Source organism: Somniosus microcephalus, chromosome 23 (genome assembly GCF_052327205.1).
Source record: "Somniosus microcephalus isolate GS21.2 chromosome 23, FLI_Smic_1.0, whole genome shotgun sequence".
In the NCBI taxonomy this organism is placed as follows: Eukaryota; Metazoa; Chordata; class Chondrichthyes; order Squaliformes; family Somniosidae; genus Somniosus; species Somniosus microcephalus.
Genome location: NC_141009.1, coordinates 56,573,202 through 56,601,043, shown reverse-complemented (window position 1 = coordinate 56,601,043; position 27,842 = coordinate 56,573,202). Strand labels below are relative to the sequence as shown.

At 49.1% G+C, this 27,842-nt stretch overlaps 1 protein-coding gene across 2 annotated transcripts in view; it reads right to left on the bottom strand.

Annotated features, from left to right (window-relative positions):
- Positions 1 to 27,842, bottom strand: part of LOC147101865 (uncharacterized) — a 110,297-nt gene that overhangs the window by 60,673 nt on the left and 21,782 nt on the right. For both annotated transcript variants that reach the window (XM_085965874.1, XM_085965875.1), the window contains exon 2: positions 17,290 to 17,453. In XM_085965874.1, the coding sequence (XP_085822000.1) occupies positions 17,290 to 17,449 (160 nt within the window). In that variant the 5' untranslated portion in view covers positions 17,450 to 17,453. The remainder of the gene's footprint in view (positions 1 to 17,289; positions 17,454 to 27,842) is intronic.

The window sequence follows — 27,842 nt, the reverse complement described above, 5'->3', positions numbered from 1 at the left end:
AGAATTCAAAGGTACGAAGCAGCATGGCAATGCTGATGGGCTGTCGCGCCTGCCACTACCTGAAGAAGAAGAAACGACAAAAGTTGACCCTGTTGAGTTATTTCATTCGACCATCATCGAGTGTTTACCAGTCACCAATGCAAGTATTGAAAGAGAAACCAGGAACGACCCGACACTGTCCAGAGTCTACGAGGTGACAGTGAAAGGATGGCCAACATGTGGTGATCCTCTGTTACCGGCATTCTCGGCAAGGCGAGACCAGCTGTCCGTCTGCCATGGTACTTTGATGTACGGGACAAGAGTGATTATTCCTCCCAAGTTAAGGGAAAGAGTTCTAAAAGAACTGCATGAAGGTCATCTGGGGGGAGTTAAGATGAAAAGTCTTGCTAGGGCTTATGTATGGTGGCCGGGTATTGACCAACAGATAGAGGAGTTGACGAAAAGCTGCGCTGGGTGCCAAAAAGTGCAAAATGCACCTCCGATCGCACCACTACACCCATGGGAATGGCCTTCAGCCCCATGGCAACGCGTACATATTGACTTTGCTGGTCCATTCATGGACTCCATGTTCCTAATTGCGGTGGACGCACATTCCAAATGGCCAGAAGTGATCAAGATGAATACCACTACTTCAGAAAAGACAATTGCGGTGTTACGAACAATATTCGCAAGGAACGGATTGCCAGAACAGATCTGTTCGGACAACGGACCACAGTTCGTGTCGGAAGAATTCCAAAAATTCTTAAAGAAGAATGGGGTGAAACATTATACCTCTGCCCCATATCATCCGGCGACAAACGGGTTGGCCGAGAGATTTGTCCAAACATTCAAAAAGGCAATAAAGGCCATGAACGATGATCAGATTCCGCTACAGCACAAGGTGGACAATTTCCTAATGGCGTATCGAAACGCCGCTCATGCAGTGACTAACCAAAGTCCTGCCATGATGTTTTATAACAGGAGGTTGCGGTCCAGGTTGGACTTGTTAAAACCAAATGTGCGGAGGGAAGTGGAAAACAAACAGTTCCGGCATATTAATAACAAGACCACTCGAAGTTTCGACGTAGGACAACCAGTGTTGGCAAGGGGCTATGGAAACGAAAAATGGCAGTCCGGAACAATTCGGGCCAGACAAGGACCTCTGATGTACACAGTAGATATTGGTAACAATGTGATAAGGCGTCATGCGGATCAACTGGTAGAATCGAGAGCAAGGGTCGAACCCATGGTTGCGACAGAGACAACTGTGGAAGACGTTAATGAACCTGAAGCATCTACCTCGGCAGGGAATATACCTGATGATGATAACACCCAATGCATGGGAGACCAACTAGAGGAGTCACCTCAGCAACAGGAATCAGAGACCACTGAAAGGCGTTATCCAAACTGAATCAGAAGGCCTCCTGAGAGACTGAACCTTTGAACTGTTTATACCTGAAGTTATATATGTTATTATGTTATGTTAAATGGGGATATGACTGTTAAGCTAAAAAGGGAGGATTGTAACCTGTTCCACCTTAAGAGAACTTAAGCCTGTTCCACCTTAAGAGATGTACTACTTTCTCTGGCTGCTGTATACGTAATACCGGTGGTGACCACCGGTATATAAGCACTGTGTAGTAATATTGTATTTTAGTATAGTCCTGACCTCCAACCAGTAAAGACCTGTTGAACTTTAATCTTGTAGTCTGTGTTAGTAATTACAACTAGAACACACAGACTTAACAGTCTAGGTAGCATTGAGTCCCCGGAATCCCTTGCAGGACTTGCTCCATAGCTCTTTGCCAGATAGCTGGAGCTGATGCTACTCCGAAAACCAATCGATTGTACTGGTACAGGCCTTTGTGTGTGTTTATCGTGAGATACTTTTTAGAGGCCTCCTCAACCTCCATCTGTAGATATGCCTGTGCTAAGTCAATTTTGGTGAAACGTTTCCCTCCGGATAGTGAGGCGAAAATATCTTCTATCCTCGGAAGAGTATACTGTACCGTGTGAAGGACCGGGTTTACAGTCACCTTGAAGTCCCCACAGATGCGAATTTTTCTCTGTTCTTCAGATTTATCATTATTCAACGTTTTCTTCATGACCGGGACGATGGGTGTCGCCCACTCGCTCCAATCTACCTTGGATAACACGCCTGCCTCTTCCAAATTCTCCAGCTCTGCCTCGACTGCTGGACGAATTGCGTATGGCACCGGCCTTGCCTTAAAAAACTTGGGAATTGCCGCATCTTCCACTTTTATTGAGGCGGTGACGCCTTTCAAGGTTCTAGTTCCTGTTGAAACACTTCTTTGGCGTTGGCCAAGATGTCTTTTAATCGTTCAGGTATGACATCATCATCATTTTTTTTCTTACTGGTCACCGTCAGTGCCTGAATGGAGTGCCAGTCTAAATGTATCTTCCTGATCCATTCATGTCCCAACAGCGGTGGACCACCATCTTGCAGAACGTATAAATACAGCTTCTGTATTTCCTTGCCGTTGTATACAACAGGCACCCTTATTTTCCCTCTGGGGTATACTTTCTGTCCCGTATTTGTCTTCAAGATAATGGATGTGTCTTTCAAAGGTATATGCGGAAATAGCCGCTCGTAATCCCGTCAACTTATGATGGTCAGAGCTGATCCTGTATCTAGCTCCATTTTAACTGGGGACCCCGCTATCGTGAGGGTAACCCAAATGGTCTGGTAATCTTCTTTGGCAATTACATTATGTAATTTGAGACAGCTTAGTCTCTTGTTTCCGGAGTCGCTATCGCTCTTCTGGTCTTCGGAGCTACTGTCCGTCATCATTTGTACCTTTCTGTACTTTTCCTTATTGATTTTTTTTCTGTCAGTGGATTTTTTGTTTCCAAATCGGCATACACGTGCAATGTGTCCCATCTTTCCGCATTGCCTGCATGCTTTGTCCCTGAACCAGCAGTCCCTCTGGTCATGGGTGGATCTGCCGCAGCGATAACATCTCTCGAAACCCCGTGTCATTTCATGGGTGCCAAAGTCCTGTGGCTTTTGCTGTATCTCTGCAGCTCCTCTTGCTGCTGCTTCGTATGATACAGCCACACTGAAAGCCTTGTCCACTGTCAAATCTTTCTCAGAAAGTAGCCTTTTCTGTGTTCCTTCACTTAGGAGACCGCAGACGAATTTGTCTCGTAGAGAATCTGCCAGTCCTGCCCCGAATTGGCAGTGCTTTGACAGCTTTCTTAATTCGGTGAGGTAATCAGCGTTACTTTCATTCTTGTGCTGATTCCTCCTGAAGAATTTGAATCGTTCCGCTATCAGCAGCGGTGTTGGGTTTAAGTGCTCCTGTAGGGTATCAACAATCTCCTTAAAATTCTTGTCCATCGGTTTGGCTGGAGTGATTAAGTTTCGTAACAGCCCGTATGTCCTTGCGCCCATCAGATTTAGAAGTACCGATGCCTTTTTATCATCCTCTACTTCATTCGCTGTGCAATATACCTCCACTCTTTCCACATATGTGGTCCAATCCTCTATATCACTATCGAAAGCAGTAATATTGCCAGTCTTAGGTATCCTGAAAATCAAAAATGGCGCCTCCCGCGCTTTCCTTTCTTCCCTGCCAAGAAAAAAATGGCGCCTCCCGCGCTTTCCCGCCGCTGCCGCTGCTGACAACGCTGTTCTCCGTGGTTTTTATTTACACAGATATTTTTAATAGTTGGAGACTCGTTCCCGCCGGACTCTCTGGGACTTTTCCCTCCCTCTGCTTGGTCCGAACGCTGACCTGCTTTGCAGCGCCGGCTGTCTCCCGAGTGCTCCACCCTCCGTCTCTGTTTGCCTCCGCCTTCCGACTCGCTGCTCAGCCCCACTGCAGAGCCACCCGATCGAGCCCCAGCCCGCCGACCAGGAAGGATTAGTGCAGTACCTGCCACCAGCCCGGCTAGCTGGTGAAACCACAGTTTTGTTTTTTTTTTGTTTTTTTTTCTTCGACCTTCGTCTGAGGAATCGATCTCCTTGAGGTACTGCCGAATTGCAGGTAAGTCCGTTTCCAATTCGTCGCCACTGTTGTATCCGTGTGTTAATGGAGACACAGAATGCACGAGTTGGTTTAACAGGTGTTTACTGAACAAAGTCTGGAGGTGAACTAAAAGATACAAGACACTATACAGACTTATATACCTGAGTGGTCACTACCGGTATTACAGTACACAGGGGCTCTTAAAGGTACATACGCTACAGCAGGTAGCTAGATTCGGTTTCCCTGCAGTAGAGGGAGGGCTTCTGCTCTGACTGCGACCCAGTGACCACACCTGAAAGCCTTTGGATTGGACCAGGTTCAGAGATTATGTAACTCTATCCCACCAATGGGCAGCAGTCCCTTCCTCCCCGCACCCCAGCCAGTTATCTGCCTGAATCAAGAAGGGGACGGAAACCCCAGGCCCGCGTATTGGCCTCTTATTGGACTGTAGAGCGCAGAACTTCCGAGCCCAATCCCAAACCCGTCCACTCCTCGCAATCACACATATGGATTACTCGGCCTTGGGGTCTTTATTGTTTGGTCACCTGCACTAATATCTCCTTATCTGGCTCACTGTCAATTTTTGTTTGATAACAAGTCTAGGGAATAAAGCAGATAAGCTGTGGGCACAGATAGACAAGTGGGAGTATAATATTATAGCTATTACTGAGACATGGCTGAAAGAAGGGCAGGAATGGCAGCTCAACATTCCTGGTTAACAGGGTTTTCAGATGAGATAGAGGGGGATAAAAAAGGAGGGGGTCACAATATTGATTAAAGAATCAATTACAGCTGTGAAGAGGGGGGATTTCTTAGAAGTTTTATCAAATAAGGCCATATGCGTTGAACTGAAAAACAAAAAAGGAGCAATTACACTGCTGGGAGTGCACTACAGACCCCCCCCTCAAACAGTCAGAGGGAGATAGAAGAGCAAATATGGAGGAACATTTCTGAGACGAGCAAAAATAGGGCAGTAATAGTAGGGGATTTCAACTTTCCTAATAGTAACTGGGATAAAATTAGGGTGAAAGGCATAGAGGGAGCAAAATTCTTAAAATGAATTCAGGAGTACTTTTGTAGCCAGTACGCAGCAAGCCCAACAAGAGAGGGGGCGGTTCTGGACCTAGTTTTAGGGAATGAAGCTGGGCAGGTGGAAAGGGTATCAGTGGGAGAGCACGTTGGTGGTAGTGATCATAATTCAGTTAGATTTAAGGTAGTTATGGAAAAGGACAAGGACAGACCAGGAATAAAAGTTCTCAATTAGGGAAAAGCTAATTTTACTAAGCCGAGAGGTGATTTAGCCAAAGTGGACTGGAGACAGAAACTTTAAAGGTAAACCAATGTCAGAGCAGTGGGAGGCATTCAAGGAGGAGATAGTGAGGGTTCAGAGCAAGTATGTTCCCTTAAAGAAAAAGGGTGAGACTAATAAATCTAGAGCTCCTTGGATGTCAAAGGGCATACAGGGTAGGATAAAGAAAAAAAAGAGAAGCTTATGACAGATACCGAGGACTCAATACTGCAGAAAGCCGAGAGGAGTATAGAAAGTGCAGGGCTGAAATCAAAAAGGAAATTAGGAAAGCAAAGAGGGCATGAAACTTTATTGGCAAGTAAATTCAAGGAAAACCCAAAGATGTTTTACAAATACATTAAGAGCAAGAGGATAACTAAAGTAAGAGTAGGGCCTATTAGGGGCCATAAAGGTAACCTGTGTGTGGAAGCAGAAGACATGGGTTTGGTTCTTAATGAATACTTTGCATCTGTTTTCACAAAAGAGAGGGACGATGCAGACATTGCAATCAGAGAGGAAGAGTGCGAAATATTAGATGAAATAAACATAGTGAAAGAGGAAGTATTAAGGGGTTTAGCATCTTTGAAAGTGGATAAATCCCCAGGATCGGATGAAATGTATCCCAGACTGTTAAGAGAAGTAAGAGGGGAAATGGCAGAGGCTCTGACCATCATTTTCCAATCCTCTCTGGCTACAAGTGTGGTGCCAGAGGACTGGAGGACTGCTAATGTGGTACCGTTGTTTAAAAAGGGAGAAAGGGATAGACCGAGTAATTACAGGCCAGGCAGCCTAACCTCGGTGGTGGGAAAATTATTGGAAAAAATTTTGAGGGACAGGATAAATCTTCATTTAGAAAGACACGGATTAATCAGGGACAGTCAGCATGGATTTGTTAAAGGAAGGTCGTGTCTGACTAACTTGATTGAATTTTTTGAGGAGGTAACAAGGAGGGTCGATGAGGGTAGTGCGTTTGATGCAGTCTACATGGATTTTAGCAAGGCTTTTGACAAGGTCCCGCATGGCAGACTGGTCACGAAAGTAAAAGCCCATGGGATCCAAGGCAAAGTGGCAAGTTGGATCCAAAATTGGCTTAGAGGCAGGAAACAAAGGGTACTGGTCGAAGGGTGATTTTGTGACTGGAAGGCTGTTTCCAGTGGGGTTCCACAGGGAGTACTGGGTCCTTTGCTTTTTGTGGTATATATCAATGATTTGGATTTGAATGTAGGAAGTATGATTAAGAAGTTTGCAGATGATACAAAAATTGGCCGTGTGGTTGATAATGAAGAAGAAAGCTGCAGACTGCAAGAAGATATCAATGGACTGGTCTGGTGGGCAGAAGAGTAGCAAATGGAATTCAATCTGGAGAAGTGTGAGGTAATGCATTTGGGGAGGGCTAACAAGGCAAGGGAATACACTATAAATGGTAGGACACTGAGGAGTGCAGAAGATCAGAGGGGGACCTTGGAGTGTGTTGTGTATGTAATATGTGTGCTACTTTGAACCTATGGACAGGACTGCACTACTTGTAGGGCGTAGTGATACGCAGTACCACTCCTGGCCATAGGGGTATAAATAGTACTGTGGGTACTGATCTCCCCTCAGTTCCCGCCTGTGGGCATGAAGTAAAGACCTACGTATAGTCCCTACCTCCAACCAGTAAAGACCTGTTTTATTGTTACTGATTAAGTCTGAGTATTAATTACTTGAACAACTCACAGATTTAACACTGGCGACGAGTCTGATTCGGACCCTGCGGCAGTCACTCCACGGCAGCTTCGTCCACAGCCAGGACGTTGCAGAGAGGTTTCCACCCTCTCCACCCCACTGGAAGACATCCTGACCTCGGAGCCTCCATCGGCGACCGTCAGCTTCTTCTCCAGCTTGGTGGTGGGTAAGCCGTTGTCTGAGCCGGGCAGCGACGCGACAGGCAGTCGACCGCGTTGGCCGCACGAACGGGGCTGGGGGAGCTGGAGGAATAGGGCGCGAGAGCCGCTTCGAGCGGGAGGCGTTTCAACAGAGCGATCGCATCTCCTGATAAGAGCCGAGAGCCGCTTCGCGATCCAGCGATCGCATCCGCTGATAAGGGCCGCACTCGGGCGATCGCGGCGAAGATAAGGGCCGCACTCGGGGGCTGAAGGGAGACGGCGTTGGGGGACGGGTGAAGACCGCCAAGCGCGGGAAAACCGCCATTTTGTGGGCGGAGGACGACGGCAAGAGCGGGAAGCCGCCATCTTGGATAGCAGTAAAAAAAAAAAAATCTGAGAAATTGCAAATCTACAATGCCTAAACACGGGAATATTAGCACCTTTGATAGTGACCTCGAAGATTGGGCCATATATGTTGAAAGAGTAAAAAATTATTGTAAGGCCAATAAAATTCGTGACCAAGATAAAGCTCTAACATTATTAAATTTAATGGGTGCGAAGACATACGGGCAATTGAAACACCTGTTATCACCAGATGAACCGGCGGATAAGACGTTCGATGAGATTGTTACTGTCCTGAAAGATCATCTAAACCCCACGCCGCTGATGCTAGCGGAACGATTTAAATTTTACGACAGAAGGCAGCTACAGCATGAAAGCAATGCTGAATATTTGCTGGAATTGCGTAAATTAGCGAAATATTGCCAGTTAGGAACGGGACTGACAGAGGCACTTCGAGACAAATTTGTGTGTGGTTTATTTAAACAGGATACACAAAAGCGACTGCTCGAGGAGAATGAGCTGACGCTTGAGAAGGCGGTCACTATGGCAGCAGCACATGAAGCCGCAGCGAGAGGCACGGCAGTAATGCAGCTACGGTCACCGGAGCTCAGTGCACACAAATTGGGTGTGAGTTCTGGCAAATGTTATCGTTGTGGAAAGACAACGCATGATCAGAACCAGTGTTGGTTTAAAAACCAAGGATGTAGAACTTGTGGTAGGCTTGGACATATAGCTAGAGTATGCAGGTCAGCGAAGAAGACCAGCAACAAGAAGTCACCGCAAGGAAAATACGCAAAGGTACACAAGGTGACCGAACAGGAGTCCGATTCAGACGCTAGCAGTAATGAACTGGCTAGCTTAAGAGTACTCAACGCTGGTAAGGGTGCAGACCTCCAGACAATTTGGGTCACTCTTCAGATAGAAGGAGTCCAAGTAAAACTGGAATTGGACACTGGATCGGCATTGACGGTCATAAATAAGAAAGATTACGGAAAGTTATTCCAACATATTCCCCTACAGGATACGGGGATTATATTGGAAACATACACGGGGCAAAGAGTGTACCCCATCGGGAAAATAGAGGTTGCAGTGGTCCACAAGGGCGAAGACAGTCAAATAATGGACTTATATGTGATATCTGAAGGAGGTTCTCCACTACTAGGACGGGAGTGGATTAGGAAAATGAATATGGACTGGCATTTCCTACAAACAATAACGAGTGAGAACTCGGTGAAGATAGTCGGCCCAGACTCTGGAACGGATGATGGTAAGCCCAACTCAGGTGCAAAAGACAAAGTTTCAGCACAGAATTCCACTGAGCAACAACAACATAGTTTAACTGTGGATTCTGAGTCTGGCAAGTCTACTGATGTGCCCATTTCTGAGGGACATCGGGCTCGAACTCAACTCCATTTCAAACTACAACAGCAATTAGAACAAATGCTTCGCCGTTTTGAGCAAGAGTTGAATGCAACGAAAGAGTTCTTTGATATAGAGTTGGAGAATCTGGAAAGACAACAGAAGCAGCTGATGGAGAAAATGGAGCAGGAGCACACAAAACGTCTGATGTCAGAGGAGTTAACGGTCAGCCAACTCCTGCATATGCTGAAGGACAGGACTCTGAAATGGGAAAAACTTGAACACGAACTTCAATATTCAAACGAAAGGGGTTCGGAGCTCTCAAAGGTTATTGGAAGAGCTGAGGTGGCAACACAGACTGAGATGACTGCAACAGAGCAGCCCTTGGATGCCAAAAGTACGCTGACTCACGTCAACGTAGAACAACAGACCGCTGAAACAGCTGCTCCGGTAGAGGGATTGAATAGCCCGATCAATCAATCTCCAAAAGAAGTTGAAGGAGTAAAATCTCAAATGAGGTCATTAGTAAACGACTTGCTGAAAGCCCAGAAAAAGCTGGATGAAGAGGTACGCATGAAGAAGTCTCTTCAGGAAAGATGTCTGGACTTGGAACAAAAGCTGGCTAACGCCCAGCTGGGTATGGAGGAAATAGAAGACCCTCTCGCTGGCCTAGATCAGGACGACACCGAATATTACTATGTCCTGTCCTGCCCAACTTGTAACTTCGACTCCCACCATACAGAAATCATGGAGGAGCACCGAAAGTCTACGGAACATCGGGAGAAGGTGGCTCTACTACGGAAAAAGGAGGAAGAGAAGGAGGAACTGCGCATGCAGCTGGCAGCTGACAGTGGAGCCCAGAGAGTCTCCAAGAAGCAGAAAAGGAAAAGTCGAAACAGAAGATGACCCATCTGAACCATTATTACCTCTACCAGATCACACACGTGGTCCCTCCGAACGGAGCCAATTCAGTTCGGAAGTTCAAACTGTTAAATCCATGGAAGGACTATTGAATGAGTCACTCCAGCAACGTGAACCGACTACACCACAGAGATTGAATCTGTGAACTGTTTTCCGCAGAGACTGAATCTGTGATCTGTTTTGACACGAAGTTATCTATGTATCTATGTTATTCTGTTATGTAAACCTGAAGTTATATATGTATATATGTTATTACGTTATGTTAAATGGGGAGATGACTGTAAAGCTAGGAAGGGAGGAATGTTGTGTATGTAATATGTGTGCTACTTTGAACCTATGGACAGGACTGCACTACTTGTAGGGCGTAGTGATACGCAGTACCACTCCTGGCCATAGGGGTATAAATAGTACTGTGGGTACTGATCTCCCCTCAGTTCCCGCCTGTGGGCATGAAGTAAAGACCTACGTATAGTCCCTACCTCCAACCAGTAAAGACCTGTTTTATTGTTACTGATTAAGTCTGAGTATTAATTACTTGAACAACTCACAGATTTAACAGAGTGCATGTCCACAGATCCCTGAAGGTAGCAGGACAGGTAGATAAGGTGGTTAAGAAGGCATACGGGATACTTGCCTTTATTAGCCAAGGCATAGAATATAAGAGCAGGGAGGTTATGCTTCAATTGTATAAAACACTAGTTAGGTTGCAGCTAGAATACTGCGTGCAGTTCTGGTCACCACATTACAGGAAGGATGTGATTGCCCTAGAGAAGGTGCAGAGGAAATTTATGAGGATGTTGCCTGGGCTGGGGGATTTTAGCTATGCAGAGAGATTGGATAGGCTGAGGTTGTTTTCTTTGGAACAGAGGAGGCTGAGGGGAGACCTTTTTGAGGTGTATAAAATTATGAGGGGCCTAGATAGAGTGGATAGGAAGGACCTATTTCCCTTAGCAGAAGGGTGAATAACCAGGGGGCATAGATTTAAAGTAATTGGTTGGACGTTCAGAGGGGATTTGAGGAGAACTTTTTTCACCCAATGGGTGGTGGGGGTCTGGAACTCACTGCCTGAAAGGGTGGTAGAGGCAGAAACCCTTATCACATTTAAAAAGTACTTGGATATGCACTTGAAGTGCCGTAACCTCCAGGGCTACGGACCAAGAGCTGGAAAGTGGGATTAGGGTGGATAGCTCTTTGTCGGCCAGCACAGACACGATGGGCCAAATGGCCTCCTCCTGTGCCGTAAATTTCTATGATTCTATAATAACACAGCTTTGTGAAGCGCTTTAAGTCGTTTTGCTAGGTTAAAGGTGCTATATAAATGCAAGCTGTTGTTGTTGGGGGAGGACGGGAGAGGGGAGATCCCCGGCCTCTGCTTGGGGAAGTCCAGCTGAAAAGTGGGTGGAGTTTCAAGCCACCCGGCCTTGGGATGCAGAGGGTCACATGACCGCTGGCAAAACTGCATTTTTATTTCTTTCTGAAGCCAATTTGGAGTCGCCCTCTTGGGCCTGTGCTCGGCAACGCTCCCGGCTGTTAGGACTCTCACACCTGGCTCCCGCTGACCGCTCGTTTCAGATATGGTTGTAGTGGAGCGTGACCACCCCAAGCACCCATCTACCACAAACCCAATGGAACACTGGTGGGACAGAGCTGCAGAGATCGAAGCTTCCCTGGCCAAAGCTGCTAGCATCCACGGCCAGAGTTAGCACCTTCAGGAGAGGAGGATGGGTTAACATTAAACGGCGAGGAATCACGCCTGTGTGTCAGGGCTGCAGTAAGAAATCTTGGGACCCTGGGAAATAACAACATTTGGGGGACAAGGTGTCCAACCCTCCTCCACACAGCCGCCCTCCACCTCGCACACCCGCCCTCCACACTGTTATGTATTGTGTGTTCTCCTCCCACCTGTGGTGGCGCTGTCACAGGAGATAAATGGTTGGGTATTCTCTCGGTTAAGTTTAGCTCTCTTTGTTCGGAACTTTCCAGAACTTCCTTTCCTTCCAATAAAGCAATTCACGTTTGAATCTCTGAGTTCTGAGTCCTAAATTGTGTCTAGGTAGAAAGGTACCGAAACAACAAGTGGCAACGAGGAGCGGATGAATCTGCGTACGTTACGGGTGCAGTGAGTAAACAGAAAATTTAATTTGAAACGTGAGATGGCTACTATATTAGGAAACATCGGTGATTTTGATGAAAATGTGGAGCAATGGAGCGCTTATACAGAACGTTCTGACTATTTTGTATTGGCGAATGCGGTGGCAAATGAAAAGGTCGTGCCTACCTTTTTGAGTGTAATCGGGCCGAAGACATTCAATTTACTTCGCAGCCTCGTGCAACCAGATAAGCCAGGAACTAAAACATATAAGCAACTAGTGGAAATTCTTGGAGCACATTTTTCACCAAAACCTCTGGTTATTGCTGAGAGATTTAGATTTCATAAACGGAATCAAGAGGAGGGGGAATCAGTGACGATGTTTATTGCTGCTTTAAAAAGGTTGTCGGAACACTGCCAGTTCAAGGAGGTGCTGAATGACACCATTAGAGACAGGCTTGTGTGTGGTCTGCAAAATGCAGCCACACAGAAGCGCCTTCTTACTAAGGACAACCTTACTCTTGAAAAGGCCATTGAAGTTAGTGTCTCCATGGAGATGGCGGAAAAGGAGGCTCACCAGTTGAGTTCAACAGGGAGAGTTCACAAGGTGTCGTCTGAGCCTAAAGGTGCGCGGAACGGCACATGTTACCGTTGTGGGAAAACGGGCCATCACGCTAATGACTGCTGGTGTACGGAGCTGGAATGCCAAAATTGTGACAAAAAGGGTCACATTGAACGCGCCTGTAGAGGTAAAAAAAGAACAGAGCTGGGAAGCATGGAAGCAAAATGTCTGTATTTGAACAAGAGAGGAAAAAGAGTGTTCATTCAGTGCAGTATGATGGAACAAGCAAAAAAGAGGGGAGCGACACCTCTGAGGAGGAAGAGGTGCACATACTGATGGTTGCAGGTGATTCAAATGGCTACTGGGTGTCACCACTGGTGGAGGGACAATCAGTGCGGATGGAGGTGGACACAGGCGTGGCTGTGTCCCTTGTTTCAGACACTGTCTATAACAAAATGCTAAAGCATCTTACCCTTCAGCCAACAAACATTGTGCTAAAGACGTATACCGGTGAACCTGTGGCCATGAGAGGCGTCATTGAGGTGACAGTTAAATTGAACGGACAGACTGCAAAACTGCCACTATATGTGGTAAAGGGAAATTACCTATCGCTACTGGGACGTGCATGGCTAGAGAAAATCACGCTGGACTGGCCTGCAGTCCGCATGATGTCAAAAGGAGAGTCAGGTCTGACTGCAGTGTTAAACAAACATGCAGAACTCTTCAATGGGGAACTTGGGAGCATGAAAAAGATCAGCATGAGACTGGACATTAAACCTGACAGCAAGCCGAAGTTTCACAAAGCCCGACCTGTACCCTATGCAATTAGGCCAAAAGTTGAGGCTAACTTGGAGGCCTTAGTCGAGAATGGAGTCCTGGAGCCTGTGAGCGTGAGCAAATGGGCCACACCCATTGTTCCTGTCCTGAAAAAGGATGGATCTGTTCGAATCTGCGGGGATTTTAAAGTGACTATTAACCCGGTGCTGTCTGCGGAACAGTACATAAGAAATAGAAATAGGAGCAGGAGTAGGCCAATCGGCCCCTCGAGCCTGCTTCCCCTCATTGATGATCTTTTTACGGGCCTGGCCGGAGGGCAAAAGTTCAGCAAAATAGACTTATGCCAGGCTTATCTACAAATGCATGTCGATGACAAATCAAAGGAGCTGCTGACAATTGTGACACACAAGGGGCTATACAGGTACTGCCGCCTTCCGTTTGGATTTACGTCGGCCCCTGCTCTATTCCAAAGGGCAATGGATCAGATTTTGAGTGGACTGCCAGGAGTCCAGTGCTACCTGGACGACATCCTTGTCACTGGGACAAATGAGGAGGATCATCTTCTGAACTTGGATGCGACACTACAACGACTGAAAGAGTACGGACTCAGAATTCGTAAAGACAAATGTGAATTCTTTCAGTCTTCAGTTGAGTACCTGGGGCATGTGATTGACGCTACTGGCCTGCATAAGGCGCCGTCAAAGGTCAAGGCGATCGTGGAGGCCCCAGCACCCCAGAATGTGAGCCAGTTACGTTCATTTCTGGGGCTACTTAACTACTATGGGAAGTTTATTCCAGACTTAGCAACATTGCTGAAGCCGTTACATCAGTTGCTATGTCAAGGCAAAACATGGAAATGGACTGAACTGTGCAACGAAGCTTTCGCCCAAGCAAAGAAAGCATTGCTGAAATCGGAGGTCCTGACACACTTCGACCCAAAGCTACCCGTGCAGCTAGCATGTGATGCATCACCATATGGTGTGGGAGCAGTCATATCCCACATCATGCCTTCGGGTGAAGAGAAACCTATCGCCTTCGCATCACGCACCTTGAACAAGGCCGAGAGTAACTATGCGCAGATCGAGCGCGAGGCCTTGGGAATCGTTTTGTTGAATTCGAAAATTTCATCAGTACCTGTATGGGAGAAGGTTCACACTCCTGACGGACCACCGTCCATTGACTTCAATCTTCGGGCCCCACACCGGAATTCCGTCTCTCGCTGCAAGCAGGATGCAAAGGTGGGCTTTACTGTTGTCAGGACACACATACGACATCAAATATCGCAAATCAGACTTGCACGGCAACGCAGACGGTCTCTCGAGGCTACCCTTGCCTATTACTCCCCCAGAGCCTCGTCAGATAGACATCTTCTACTTTAGACAAGTGGAGGGAGCACCTGTCACGGCAGTTCAGGTGCGAAGGTACACCCGTAACGATCCAGTCCTGTCTGAGGTAATGGACAATGTCATTCGAGGGAGAGCTATAGGAGATTCTCCTAGTTTGAAACCTTACGTTTCAAAAAGAAATGAGCTCTCCGTCCAGGCAGGTTGTCTTCTTTGGGGACACCGTGTCATAATTCCGCCACCTCTGAGGGAACCTATACTGCAACAACTTCATACAGGCCACAGTGGGATGGTTCGGATGAAGGAAATGGCAAGAAGCTACTTCTGGTAGCCAGGTCTCGATGGGAATATTGAGGAGAAAGCCAAAACATATTCCCCATGTCAAAGGGTCCGGAATGTTCCACAGCTGGCAACCCTACACCCCTGGGATTGGCCTGCAGAAGTGTGGCAGCGAGTACATGTGGACTTCGCCGGTCCTTTCGAAGAGAAGATGTTTATGGTGGTTGTAGACGCTCGTAGCAAGTGGCCAGAGGTCGCTGTGATGAGGTCTACCACGGCAGAGAAAACAATTGAGAAACTTGGTGAGATGTTCAGCCATTATGGCTCACCGGAACAACTCGTAAGTGATAATGGTCCACAATTTGTATCACAGGAGTTTGCAACCTTCCTGCATGTGAATGGTGTCCAACACATCAGGTCTGCGCCCTATCATCCCTCTACTAACGGCCAGGCAGAAAGGTTCGTGCAAACTTTGAAGCACGCCTTGAAGGCATCGCAAGGTCAGGGCTCAATCCACCAACGTCTGAACAGCTTCCTGTTGTCCTACAGGAACGAGCCGCATGCCACAACCAAAACTTCCCCCGCTTCGCTCATGATGAAGAGGCAGTTGTGGACAAGTTTTGACTTACTCAAACCTCCAAGGGCAGAGCAGGTTGTCCATCGTCAACAACAAGCTCAAGTTGAAAAGAGAGAGAAAAGAACCAAGGAGAGACGGTTTCATCCGGGAGAGCACGTCCTAGCTCGAAACTACAACACTGGACCGAAATGGGTTCCTGCTACGGTGATCGCGCAGACGGGCCCTGTGTCTTACACGGTTGAGACTGCTGAGGACGTCGTCTGGAGAAGACACACAGATCAACTGTTGCTAGGAGCAGAGACAGCCACAGAGGCTCCAACGGCTGGTTGGCCTGAACTGTTTCCGAATGATACCGCAAACCAGCATCCTTTGCCACAGTGCTCTTCTCCAACACAGGAAGTCAAAGAGACTGTTCCACCTGTGCAAACTCCTGACTTTCAACTGACACAGGCACCTTCTCCATCCAGGCCTGTGTCAATGCCTACTGCTGTGGAAGCCAGCGATGACCGCCGGTATCCTGTCAGAGAGCGGCGGCCTCCAAGACGCTTGGATCTGTAGGCTTAGTGACTTACCCACAAGACTGGGGCAGAATAAACCCCAGGGTAAAGTCAGGGTTTGAGGCAGTCTACCTCTACCCTAGGTTAGTTGAGTGTATTGAAAGTAACTTACCTATTGAGGAATAATGTGGACCTTTCATTTAAGAGGGGAGGAAATGTTATGTATTGTGTGTTCTCCTCCCACCTGTGGTGGCGCTGTCACAGGAGATAAATGGTTGGGTATTCTCTCGGCTAAGTTTAGCTCTCTTTGTTCGGAACTTTCCAGAACTTCCTTTCCTTCCAATAAAGCACTTCATGTTTGAATCTCTGAGTTCTGAGTCCTAAATGGTGTCTAGGTAGAAAGGTACCGACACAACACACACCACACAATCCCCGTCCACCCCACACAATCCCCGTCCACCCCACACAATCCACTCTCCGGTACTGTATCTCAACTGATGTTAATCCAGCTCCCTCACACTGTCACTCAGTAACCCCTCTCCCCCAGCGCACTGTGTTACTGACTGTATCTCTACTGATGTTAATCCAGCTCCCTCACACTGTCACTCAGTATCCTCTCCCCCAGCGCCCTGTGTTACTGACTGTCTCTCTACTGATGTTAATCCAGCTCCCTCACACTGTCACTCAGTAACCCCTCTCCACCCAGCACCCTGTGGCACTGACTGTATCTCTACTGATGTTAATCCAGCTCCCTCACACTGTCACTCAGTAACCCTTCCCCCAGCGCCCTGTGTTACTGACTGTATCTCTACTGATGTTAATCCAGCTCCCTCACACTGTCACTCAGTAACCTCTCCCCCTGCGCTCTGTGTTACTGACTGTATCTCTACTGATGTTAATCCAGCTCCCTCACACTGTCACTCAGTAACCCCTCTCCACCCAGCACCCTGTGTCACTGACTGTATCTCTACTGATGTTAATCCAGCTCCTTCACACTGTCACTCAGTAACCCCTCCCCCAGCACCCTGTGTTACTTATTGTATCTCTACTGATGTTAATCCAGCTCCCTCACACTGTCTCTGCGTAACCACTCTCCACCCAGCACCCTGTGTCACTGACTGTATCTCTACTGATGTTAATCCAGCTCCCTCACACTGTCACTCAGTAACCCCTCTACCCCAGCGCCCTGTGTTACTGACTGTATCTCTACTGATGTTAATCCAGCTCCCTCACACTGTCACTCAGTAACCCTCTCCCCCAGCGCCCTGTGTTACTGACTGTATCTCTACTGATGTTAATCCAGCTCCCTCACACTGTCACTCAGTAACCCTCTCCTCCCAGCGCCCTGTGTTACTGACTGTATCTCTACTGATGTTAATCCATTTATGCACCCACCGCACCCCCCACCCCCGATTTTACCTTCGCTTTCCGGGTGTATTTTGGGGATGGACTGTAATTTGATGCGAGGAAGCCCGCGCTCCAGCCGCCTCATGGTTTCCCAGCACAGCGGGTGCTGACAGAGCGCATGATCGCACAGCGTCTCATCCACGGTGTCGAGGACTGGTCGCACAGCCTCCATGGTCCTTGGAGAAAGGTGAAGGTAAACAACAAGTTACTTCAACGCGACGCTTTGCAGAACTGGGGTGGCTGGACCCCACCCGGGATTTATGAAATGGGTGGAGGAGGTCCCTCGTCATCTGTGAGGGCAGATCTAAGTTTCTCTGGCATCAGGTTGCTGTATCTTTTCTGTATATGTTGAGTTACTAGAAAGTTATTCCCGTTGCTCCACGCTAATAAAGAACATTTTCTGCATTCGTAGCACTGTTTTCCTTTTGGAAGTTAGGATGGACAGGCGGAGAATCCCTGAGAGTGTATCAATATTTGCAGGGGGTCCCTGAGAGTGTGTCAATATTCGCAGGGGGTCCCTGAGAGTGTGTCAATATTGGCAGGGGGTCCCCGAGAGTGTGTCAATATTCGCAGGGGGTCCCCGAGAGTGTGTCAATATTCGCAGGGGGTCCCCGAGAGTGTGTCAATATTCGCAGGGGGTCCCCGAGAGTGTGTCAATATTCGCAGGGGGTCCCTGAGAATGTGTCAATATTTGTAGGGGGTCCCCGAGAGTGTGTCAATATTTGCAGGGGGTCCCTGAGAGTGTGTCAATATTGGCAGGGGGTCCCCGAGAGTGTGTCAGTATTTGCAGGGGGTCCCCGAGAGTGTGTCAATATTTGCAGGAGATCCCCGAGAGTGTGTCAATATTAGCAGGGGGTCCCCGAGAGTGTGTCAATATTTGCAGGGGTCCCCGAGAGTGTGTCAATATTGGCAGGGGGTCCCCGAGAGTGTGTCAATATTAGCAGGGTGTCCCCGAGAGTGTGTCAATATTAGCAGGGGGTCCCCGAGAGTGTGTCAATATTTGCAGGGGTCCCCGAGAGTGTGTCAATATTCGCAGGGGGTCCCCGAGAGTGTGTCAATATTTGCAGGAGATCCCCGAGAGTGTGTCAATATTCGCAGGGGGTCCCCGAGAGTGTGTCAATATTTGCAGGGGGTCCCTGAGAGTGTGTCAATATTCGCAGGGGGTCCCCGAGAGTGTGTCAATATTTGCAGGGGGTCCCTGAGAGTGTGTCAATGTTTGCAGGGGGTCCCCGAGAGTGTGTCAATATTTGCAGGGGGTCCCTGAGAGTGTGTCAATATTTGCAGGGGGTCCCTGAAAATGTGTCAATATTTGCAGGAGGTCACAGAATCACAGAATCACAGAAACCCCACAATGCAGATAGAGGCCATTTCGGCCCATCGAGCCTGCACCGACACATATCCCACCCGATCCCCGTAACCCCTACACCAACACATATCCCACCCTATCCCCGTAACCCCACGTATTTAATCCCCCTAACACTAAGGGTCAATTTATCATAGCCAATCAACCTAACCCGCACATCTTTGGACTGTGGGAGGAAACCGGAGCACCCGGAGGAAACCCACGCAAACACAGGGAGAATGTGCAAACTCCACACAGACAGTCGCCCGAGGCTGGATTCGAACCCGGGTCCCTGGCGCTGTGAGGCAACAGTGCTAACCACTATGCCACCGTGCTGCCCGTGTGTCAATATTAGCAGGGGGTCCCTGAGGATGTGTCAATATTTGCAGGGGGTCCCCGAGAGTGTGTCAATATTTGCAGGGGGTCCCTAAGAGTGTGTCAATATTGGCAGGGGGTCCCCGAGAGTGTGTCAATATTTGCAGGGGGTCCCTCGGAGTGTGTCAATATTTGCAGGAGGTCCCTCAAAGTGATCTAAGTTAGATCTTAGAATTAAAAGACTGCAAAAGCAACCAACAGTAAGGGGGCAACATTGGGCTCGGTAGCACCCGTGTTTTGGGGCGTTACGACTTCCCTTTGTGTTCCAAAATGGTGGCCGCGGTGCGCGCGCACACTCCTGACACGGGCAGTGCCGACACCAACTTAGTAAAAGGGTTAGCCCGTGCGCACTTAATGTTCTGCCAGAAGTATGCAGAGCAGACAGATCGTGACTTTTGCACGCTGATTTGACACCAGCGCTGACTTTTTGGAGTGCCATGCTCCAGCCGATGCCCTCTCTTAAGCTCGCACAGCTGAACACGGTCAGCAGCAGGAAGGACCCCCTCGCCAGCGCTACTTAAAGGGATCACCAACTACTTACAGGTTAGTTGCTGGTTGATTTCCTTTGGCTGTTGCTACAATTCTACACGTTTTTGGTGCTCTCCATAGTTGTTTCAAGTGGCAAATGTCTACAGGGAGTGGTGTGGCAGGTGCTGAAGGACTTTTTGCTGACTTCAAGGCTACTGCACAAACCAGTTGCTCCCAGACATGGGTGAACTCGTGGGCCTTCCTCTTGGAATCGAGCATGACTGGGAGAATGAGCAGAGGCCAGGCAGAGCAGGACAATCTGCCGGAAGAGGGTGGAGGAGGAGGGGGAGAAGGGCTCTCAGCAGGACGCCATATCTGCCCAGGGTGTTCAGGGAGCAACTCAGCGAGGAACAATGTTTGAGATCCCCGCGCTTCACTAAGGAGGTCGTCACTGAAATCTGCCAACTGCTGCAGCCACAACTCCAACTTCAGAGCAGGGCGAGGACCGCACTGCCAATGGCTGTGAAGGTGACCGTGGCGATGAACTTTTATGCGTCTGGCTCCTTCGAGGCAGGAGCTGGAGACATTAGCAACATCTCACAGTTTGAAGTGCAGTGCTGCATAAGGGAGGTCACTGAGGCTCTCTATTTATAGAAACATAGAAAATAAGAGCAGGAATAGGCCATTCGGCCCCTCGAGCCTGCTCTGCCATTTAATGAGATCATGGCTGATCATCCAAATTCAGTACCCTGTCCCTGCCTTCTCCCCATATCCCTTGATCCCTTTAGCCTCAAGAAATATATCCAACTCCTTCTTGAATATCTTTAATGAATTGGCCTCAACTGCCCTGTGTGGCAGAGAATTCCACAGGTTCACCACTCTCTGGGTGAAGAAATTCCTCCTCATCTCTGTCCTAAATGGCTTACCCCTTATCCTTAGATTGTGACCCCTGGTTCTGGACTCCCCGCCATCGGGAACATCCTTCCTGCATCTAGTCTGTCTAGTCCTGTTAGAATTTTATAAGTTTCAATGAGATCCCCTCTCATTCTTCTAAACTCTAGTGAATATAAGCTTAATCGATCCAATCTCTCCTCATACGTCATTCCTGCCATCCCAGGTATCAGTCTGGTGAATCTTCGCTGCACTCTCTCCATGGCAAGAACGTCCTTCCTCAGATAAGTCGACCAAAACTGCACACAATACTCAAGGTGTGGTCTCACCAAGGCCCTGTACAACTGCAGCAAGACACCCTTGCTCCTGTACTCGAATCCTCTCGCTATGAAGGCCAGCATACCATTTGCCTTCTTAACCGCCTGCTGCACCTGCATGCTTACCTTCAGTGACTGGTGCACAAGGACACCCAGGTCTCGTTGCACTTCCCCTTTTCTCAATCTATTGCCGTTCAGATAATAATCTGTCTTTCTGTTTTTGCCACCGAAGTGGATATCCTCGCATTTATCAAAGAGAGACAACTTCATTTTATTCCCTCTTGCCAAAGAGAAGGAGGCGGAGTGAGCATGACGGTTTGCAAGGATTGCAGGCTTCCCCATGGTGCAGGGTGCCATTGACTGTACCCATATTGCTTCGCGAGGGCCGCATATCAACTCTGCCATGTACCGGAGCTGAAAGGGATTCCACTCCCTCAATGTGCAGCCGGTGTGTGACCATAGGCAGCGCATCATGCAGGTCAATGCCTGGTGTCCTGGCAGCAGTCATGATGCCTTCATTCTGCGGCAGTCCGCTGTGCCCGCTGCATTTCAGCCACCACAACAAACCAAAGGGTGGCTACGGGGCAACGAGGGTTATCCGCTGACGACATGGCTCATGACTTTGGATTGAAAGCCAGGCACACGTACGCAGCATGCATACAATGAGAGCCACGCTCCCACAAGAAATGTATTAGAGCAGACCACTGGCGTGCTGAAGCAACGATTCCGCTGCCTGGACCTCACAAAGCTGGCGTGCTGCCTGCATTATACTGAACGGGCACGGGGTAATCGCGCATCGTGATCCCCGCGCCTATTTTCAGGGTCTCTCCAATTTAACCCCCCACGTCTGTACAAAGGTTAGCTACTGCCTTCTGCTGTAAATCTGAAATAAAAACAGGAAATACTCAGCAGATCTAATAGATGTAGGCTAATTTACGGCAGGATCAAAATCTGCTTTTGTCAAAGGGATTTGCTCTTCATGGGTTGGGATTAAGGCTCATTATTGAAGGCGGTGTAGAGGGAGCTTTACTCTGTATCTAACCCGTGCTGTTCCTGCCCTGGGAGTGTTTGATGGGACAGTGCAGAGGGAGCTTTACTCTGTATCTAACCCGTGCTGTACCTGCCCTGGGAGTGTTTGATGGGACAGTGTAGAGGGAGCTTTACTCTATATCTAACCCGTGCTGTACCTGCCCTGGGAGTGTTTGATGGGACAGTGTAGAGGGAGCTTTACTCTGTATCTAACCCGTGCTGTACCTGACCTGGGAGTGTTTGATGGGACAGTGTAGAGGGAGCTTTACTCTGTATCTAACCCATGCTGTACCTGCCCTGGGAATGTTTGATGGGACAGTGTACAGGGAGCTTTGCTCTGTATCTAACCTGTGCTGTACCTGCCCTGGGAGTGTTTGATGGGACAGTGTAGAGGGAGCTTTAATCTGTATCAAACCCGTGCTGTACCTGCCCTGGGAGCGTTTGATGGGACAGTGTAGAGGGAGCTTTACTCTGTATCTAACCCGTGCTGTACCTGCCCTGGGAGCGTTTGATGGGACAGTGTAGAGGGAGCTTTACTCTGTATCTAACCCGTGCTGTACCTGCCCTGGGAGTGTTTGATGGGACAGTGTAGAGGGAGCTTCACTCTGTATCTAACCCGTGCTGTACCTGCCCTGGGAGTGTTTCATGGAACAGTGTAGAGGGAGCTTTACTCTGTATCTAACCCGTGCTGTTCCTGCCCTGGGAGTGTTGGATGGGACAGTGTAGAGGGAGCTTTACTCTGCATCTAACCCGTGCTGGACCTGCCCTGGGAGTGTTTGATGGGACAGTGTAGAGGGGAACTTTACTCTGTATCTAACCCGTACTGTACCTGCCCTGGGAGTGTTTGATGGGACAGTGTAGAGGGAACTTTACTCTGTATCTAACCCGTGCTGTTCCTGCCCTGGGAGTGTTGGATGGGACAGTGTAGAGGGAGCTTTACTCTGCATCTAACCCGTGCTGGACCTGCCCTGGGAGCGTTTGATGGGACAGTGTAGAGGGAGCTTTACTCTGTATCTAACCCGTGCTGTACCTGCCCTGGGAGCGTTTGATGGGACAGTGTAGAGGGAGCTTTACTCTGTATCTAACCCGTGCTGTACCTGCCCTGGGAGTGTTTGATGGGACAGTGTAGAGGGAGCTTCACTCTGTATCTAACCCGTGCTGTACCTGCCCTGGGAGTGTTTCATGGAACAGTGTAGAGGGAGCTTTACTCTGTATCTAACCCGTGCTGTTCCTGCCCTGGGAGTGTTGGATGGGACAGTGTAGAGGGAGCTTTACTCTGCATCTAACCCGTGCTGGACCTGCCCTGGGAGTGTTTGATCGGACAGTGTAGAGGGGAACTTTACTCTGTATCTAACCCGTACTGTACCTGCCCTGGGAGTGTTTGATGGGACAGTGTAGAGGGAACTTTACTCTGTATCTAACCCGTGCTGTTCCTGCCCTGGGAGTGTTGGATGGGACAGTGTAGAGGGAGCTTTACTCTGCATCTAACCCGTGCTGGACCTGCCCTGGGAGTGTTTGATGGGACAGTGTAGAGGGGAACTTTACTCTGTATCTAACCCGTACTGTACCTGCCCTGTGAGTGTTTGATGGGACAGTGTAGAGGGAGCTTTACTCTGTATCTAACCGGGGCTGTACCTGCCCTGGGAGTGTTTGATGGGAGAGTGTAGAGGGAGCTTTACTCTGTATCTAACCCATGCTGTACCTGCCCTGGGAGTGTTTGATGGGACAGTGTAGAGGGAGCTTTACTCTGTATCTAACCCGTGCTGTACCTGACCTGGGAGTGTTTGATGGGACAGCGCAGAGGGAGCTTTACTCTGTATCTAACCCATGCTGTACCTGCCCTGGGAATGTTTGATGGGACAGTATAGAGGGAGCTTTACTCTGTATCTAACCTGCGCTGTACCTGCCCTCGGAGTGTTTGATGGGACAGTGTAGAGGGAGCTTTAATCTGTATCAAACCCGTGCTGTACCTGCCCTGGGAGCGTTTGATGGGACAGTGTAGACAGAGCTTTACTCTGTATCTAACTCGTGCTGTACTTGCCCAGGGAGTGTTTGATGGGACAGTGTACAGGGAGATTTACTCTGTATCTAACCCGTGCTGTACCTGCCCTGGGAGTGTTTGATGGGACAGTGTAGAGGGAGCTTTACTCTGTACCTAACCCGTGCTGTACCTGCCCTGGGAGTGTTTGATGGGACAGTGTAGAGGGAGCTTTACTCTGTATCTAACCCGTGCTGTACCTGACCTGGGAGTGTTTGATGGGACAGTGTAGAGGGAGCTTTACTCTATATCTAACCCGTGCTGTACCTGCCCTGGAAGTGTTTGATGGGACAGTGTAGAGGGAGCTTTACTCTGTATCAAACCCGTGCTGTACCTGCCCTGGGAGCGTCTGATGGGACAGTGTAGAGGGAGCTTTACTCTGTATCTAACCCGTGCTGTACCTGCCCCGGGAGCGTTTGATGGGACAGTGTAGAGGGAGCTTTACTCTGTATCTATCCCGTGCTGTACCTGCCCTGGGAATGTTTGATGGGACATGGTAGAGGGAGCTTTACTCTGTATCTAACCGGTGCTGCACCTGCCCTGGGAGTGTTTGATGGGACAGTATAGCGGGAGCTTTACTCTGTATCAAACCCGCGCTGTACCTGCCCTGAGAGTGTTTGATGGGACAGTGTAGAGGGAGCTTTAATCTGTATCAAACCCGTGCTGTACCTGCCCTGGGAGCGTTTGATGGGACAGTGTAGAGGGAGCTTTACTCTGTATCTAACCCGTGCTGTACCTGCCCTGGGAGCGTTTGATGGGACAGTGTAGAGGGAGCTTTACTCTGTATCTAACCCGTGCTGTACCTGCCCTGGGAGCGTTTGATGGGACAGTGTAGAGGGAGCTTTACTCTGTATCTAACCCGTGCTGTACCTGCCCTGGGAGTGTTTGATGGGACAGTGTAGAGGGAGCTTCACTCTGTATCTAACCCGTGCTGTACCTGCCCTGGGAGTGTTTCATGGAACAGTGTAGAGGGAGCTTTACTCTGTATCTAACCCGTGCTGTTCCTGCCCTGGGAGTGTTGGATGGGACAGTGTAGAGGGAGCTTTACTCTGCATCTAACCCGTGCTGGACCTGCCCTGGGAGTGTTTGATGGGACAGTGTAGAGGGGAACTTTACTCTGTATCTAACCCGTACTGTACCTGCCCTGGGAGTGTTTGATGGGACAGTGTAGAGGGAACTTTACTCTGTATCTAACCCGTGCTGTACCTGCCCTGGGAGTGTTTGATGGGACAGTGTAGAGGGAGCTTTACTCTATATCTAACCCGTGCTGTACCTGCCCTGTGAGTGTTTGATGGGACAGTGTAGAGGGAGCTTTACTCTGTATCTAACCGGGGCTGTACCTGCCCTGGGAGTGTTTGATGGGAGAGTGTAGAGGGAGCTTTACTCTGTATCTAACCCATGCTGTACCTGCCCTGGGAGTGTTTGATGGGACAGTGTAGAGGGAGCTTTACTCTGTATCTAACCCGTGCTGTACCTGACCTGGGAGTGTTTGATGGGACAGCGCAGAGGGAGCTTTACTCTGTATCTAACCCATGCTGTACCTGCCCTGGGAATGTTTGATGGGACAGTATAGAGGGAGCTTTACTCTGTATCTAACCTGCGCTGTACCTGCCCTCGGAGTGTTTGATGGGACAGTGTAGAGGGAGCTTTAATCTGTATCAAACCCGTGCTGTACCTGCCCTGGGAGCGTTTGATGGGACAGTGTAGACAGAGCTTTACTCTGTATCTAACTCGTGCTGTACTTGCCCAGGGAGTGTTTGATGGGACAGTGTACAGGGAGATTTACTCTGTATCTAACCCGTGCTGTACCTGCCCTGGGAGTGTTTGATGGGACAGTGTAGAGGGAGCTTTACTCTGTACCTAACCCGTGCTGTACCTGCCCTGGGAGTGTTTGATGGGACAGTGTAGAGGGAGCTTTACTCTGTATCTAACCCGTGCTGTACCTGACCTGGGAGTGTTTGATGGGACAGTGTAGAGGGAGCTTTACTCTATATCTAACCCGTGCTGTACCTGCCCTGGAAGTGTTTGATGGGACAGTGTAGAGGGAGCTTTACTCTGTATCAAACCCGTGCTGTACCTGCCCTGGGAGCGTCTGATGGGACAGTGTAGAGGGAGCTTTACTCTGTATCTAACCCGTGCTGTACCTGCCCCGGGAGCGTTTGATGGGACAGTGTAGAGGGAGCTTTACTCTGTATCTATCCCGTGCTGTAACTGCCCTGGGAATGTTTGATGGGACATGGTAGAGGGAGCTTTACTCTGTATCTAACCGGTGCTGCACCTGCCCTGGGAGTGTTTGATGGGACAGTATAGCGGGAGCTTTACTCTGTATCAAACCCGCGCTGTACCTGCCCTGAGAGTGTTTGATGGGACAGTGTAGAGGGAGCTTTAATCTGTATCAAACCCGTGCTGTACCTGCCCTGGGAGCGTTTGATGGGACAGTGTAGAGGGAGCTTTACTCTGTATCTAACCCGTGCTGTACCTGCCCTGGGAGCGTTTGATGGGACAGTGTAGAGGGAGCTTTACTCTGTATCTAACCCGTGCTGTACCTGCCCTGGGAGTGTTTGATGGGACAGTGTAGAGGGAGCTTCACTCTGTATCTAACCCGTGCTGTACCTGCCCTGGGAGTGTTTCATGGAACAGTGTAGAGGGAGCTTTACTCTGTATCTAACCCGTGCTGTTCCTGCCCTGGGAGTGTTGGATGGGACAGTGTAGAGGGAGCTTTACTCTGCATCTAACCCGTGCTGGACCTGCCCTGGGAGTGTTTGATGGGACAGTGTAGAGGGGAACTTTACTCTGTATCTAACCCGTACTGTACCTGCCTTGGGAGTGTTTGATGGGACAGTGTAGAGGGAACTTTACTCTGTATCTAACCCGTGCTGTTCCTGCCCTGGGAGTGTTGGATGGGACAGTGTAGAGGGAGTTTTACTCTGCATCTAACCCGTGCTGGACCTGCCCTGTGAGTGTTTGATGGGACAGTGTAGAGGGAGCTTTACTCTGTATCTAACCGGGGCTGTACCTGCCCTGGGAGTGTTTGATGGGAGAGTGTAGAGGGAGCTTTACTCTGTATCTAACCCGTGCTGTACCTGCCCTGGGAGTGTTTGATGGGACAGTGTAGAGGGAGCTTTACTCTGTATCTAACCCGTGCTGTACCTGACCTGGGAGTGTTTGATGGGACAGCGCAGAGGGAGCTTTACTCTGTATCTAACCCATGCTGTACCTGCCCTGGGAATGTTTGATGGGACAGTATAGAGGGAGCTTTACTCTGTATCTAACCTGCGCTGTACCTGCCCTCGGAGTGTTTGATGGGACAGTGTAGAGGGAGCTTTAATCTGTATCAAACCCGTGCTGTACCTGCCCTGGGAGCGTTTGATGGGACAGTGTAGACAGAGCTTTACTCTGTATCTAACTCGTGCTGTACTTGCCCAGGGAGTGTTTGATGGGACAGTGTACAGGGAGATTTACTCTGTATCTAACCCGTGCTGTACCTGCCCTGGGAGTGTTTGATGGGACAGTGTAGAGGGAGCTTTACTCTGTACCTAACCCGTGCTGTACCTGCCCTGGGAGTGTTTGATGGGACAGTGTAGAGGGAGCTTTACTCTGTATCTAACCCGTGCTGTACCTGACCTGGGAGTGTTTGATGGGACAGTGTAGAGGGAGCTTTACTCTATATCTAACCCGTGCTGTACCTGCCCTGGAAGTGTTTGATGGGACAGTGTAGAGGGAGCTTTACTCTGTATCAAACCCGTGCTGTACCTGCCCTGGGAGCGTCTGATGGGACAGTGTAGAGGGAGCTTTACTCTGTATCTAACCCGTGCAGTACCTGCCCCGGGAGCGTTTGATGGGACAGTGTAGAGGGAGCTTTACTCTGTATCTATCCCGTGCTGTACCTGCCCTGGGAATGTTTGATGGGACATGGTAGAGGGAGCTTTACTCTGTATCTAACCGGTGCTGCACCTGCCCTGGGAGTGTTTGATGGGACAGTATAGCGGGAGCTTTACTCTGTATCAAACCCGCGCTGTACCTGCCCTGAGAGTGTTTGATGGGACAGTGTAGAGGGAGCTTTAATCTGTATCAAACCCGTGCTGTACCTGCCCTGGGAGTGTTT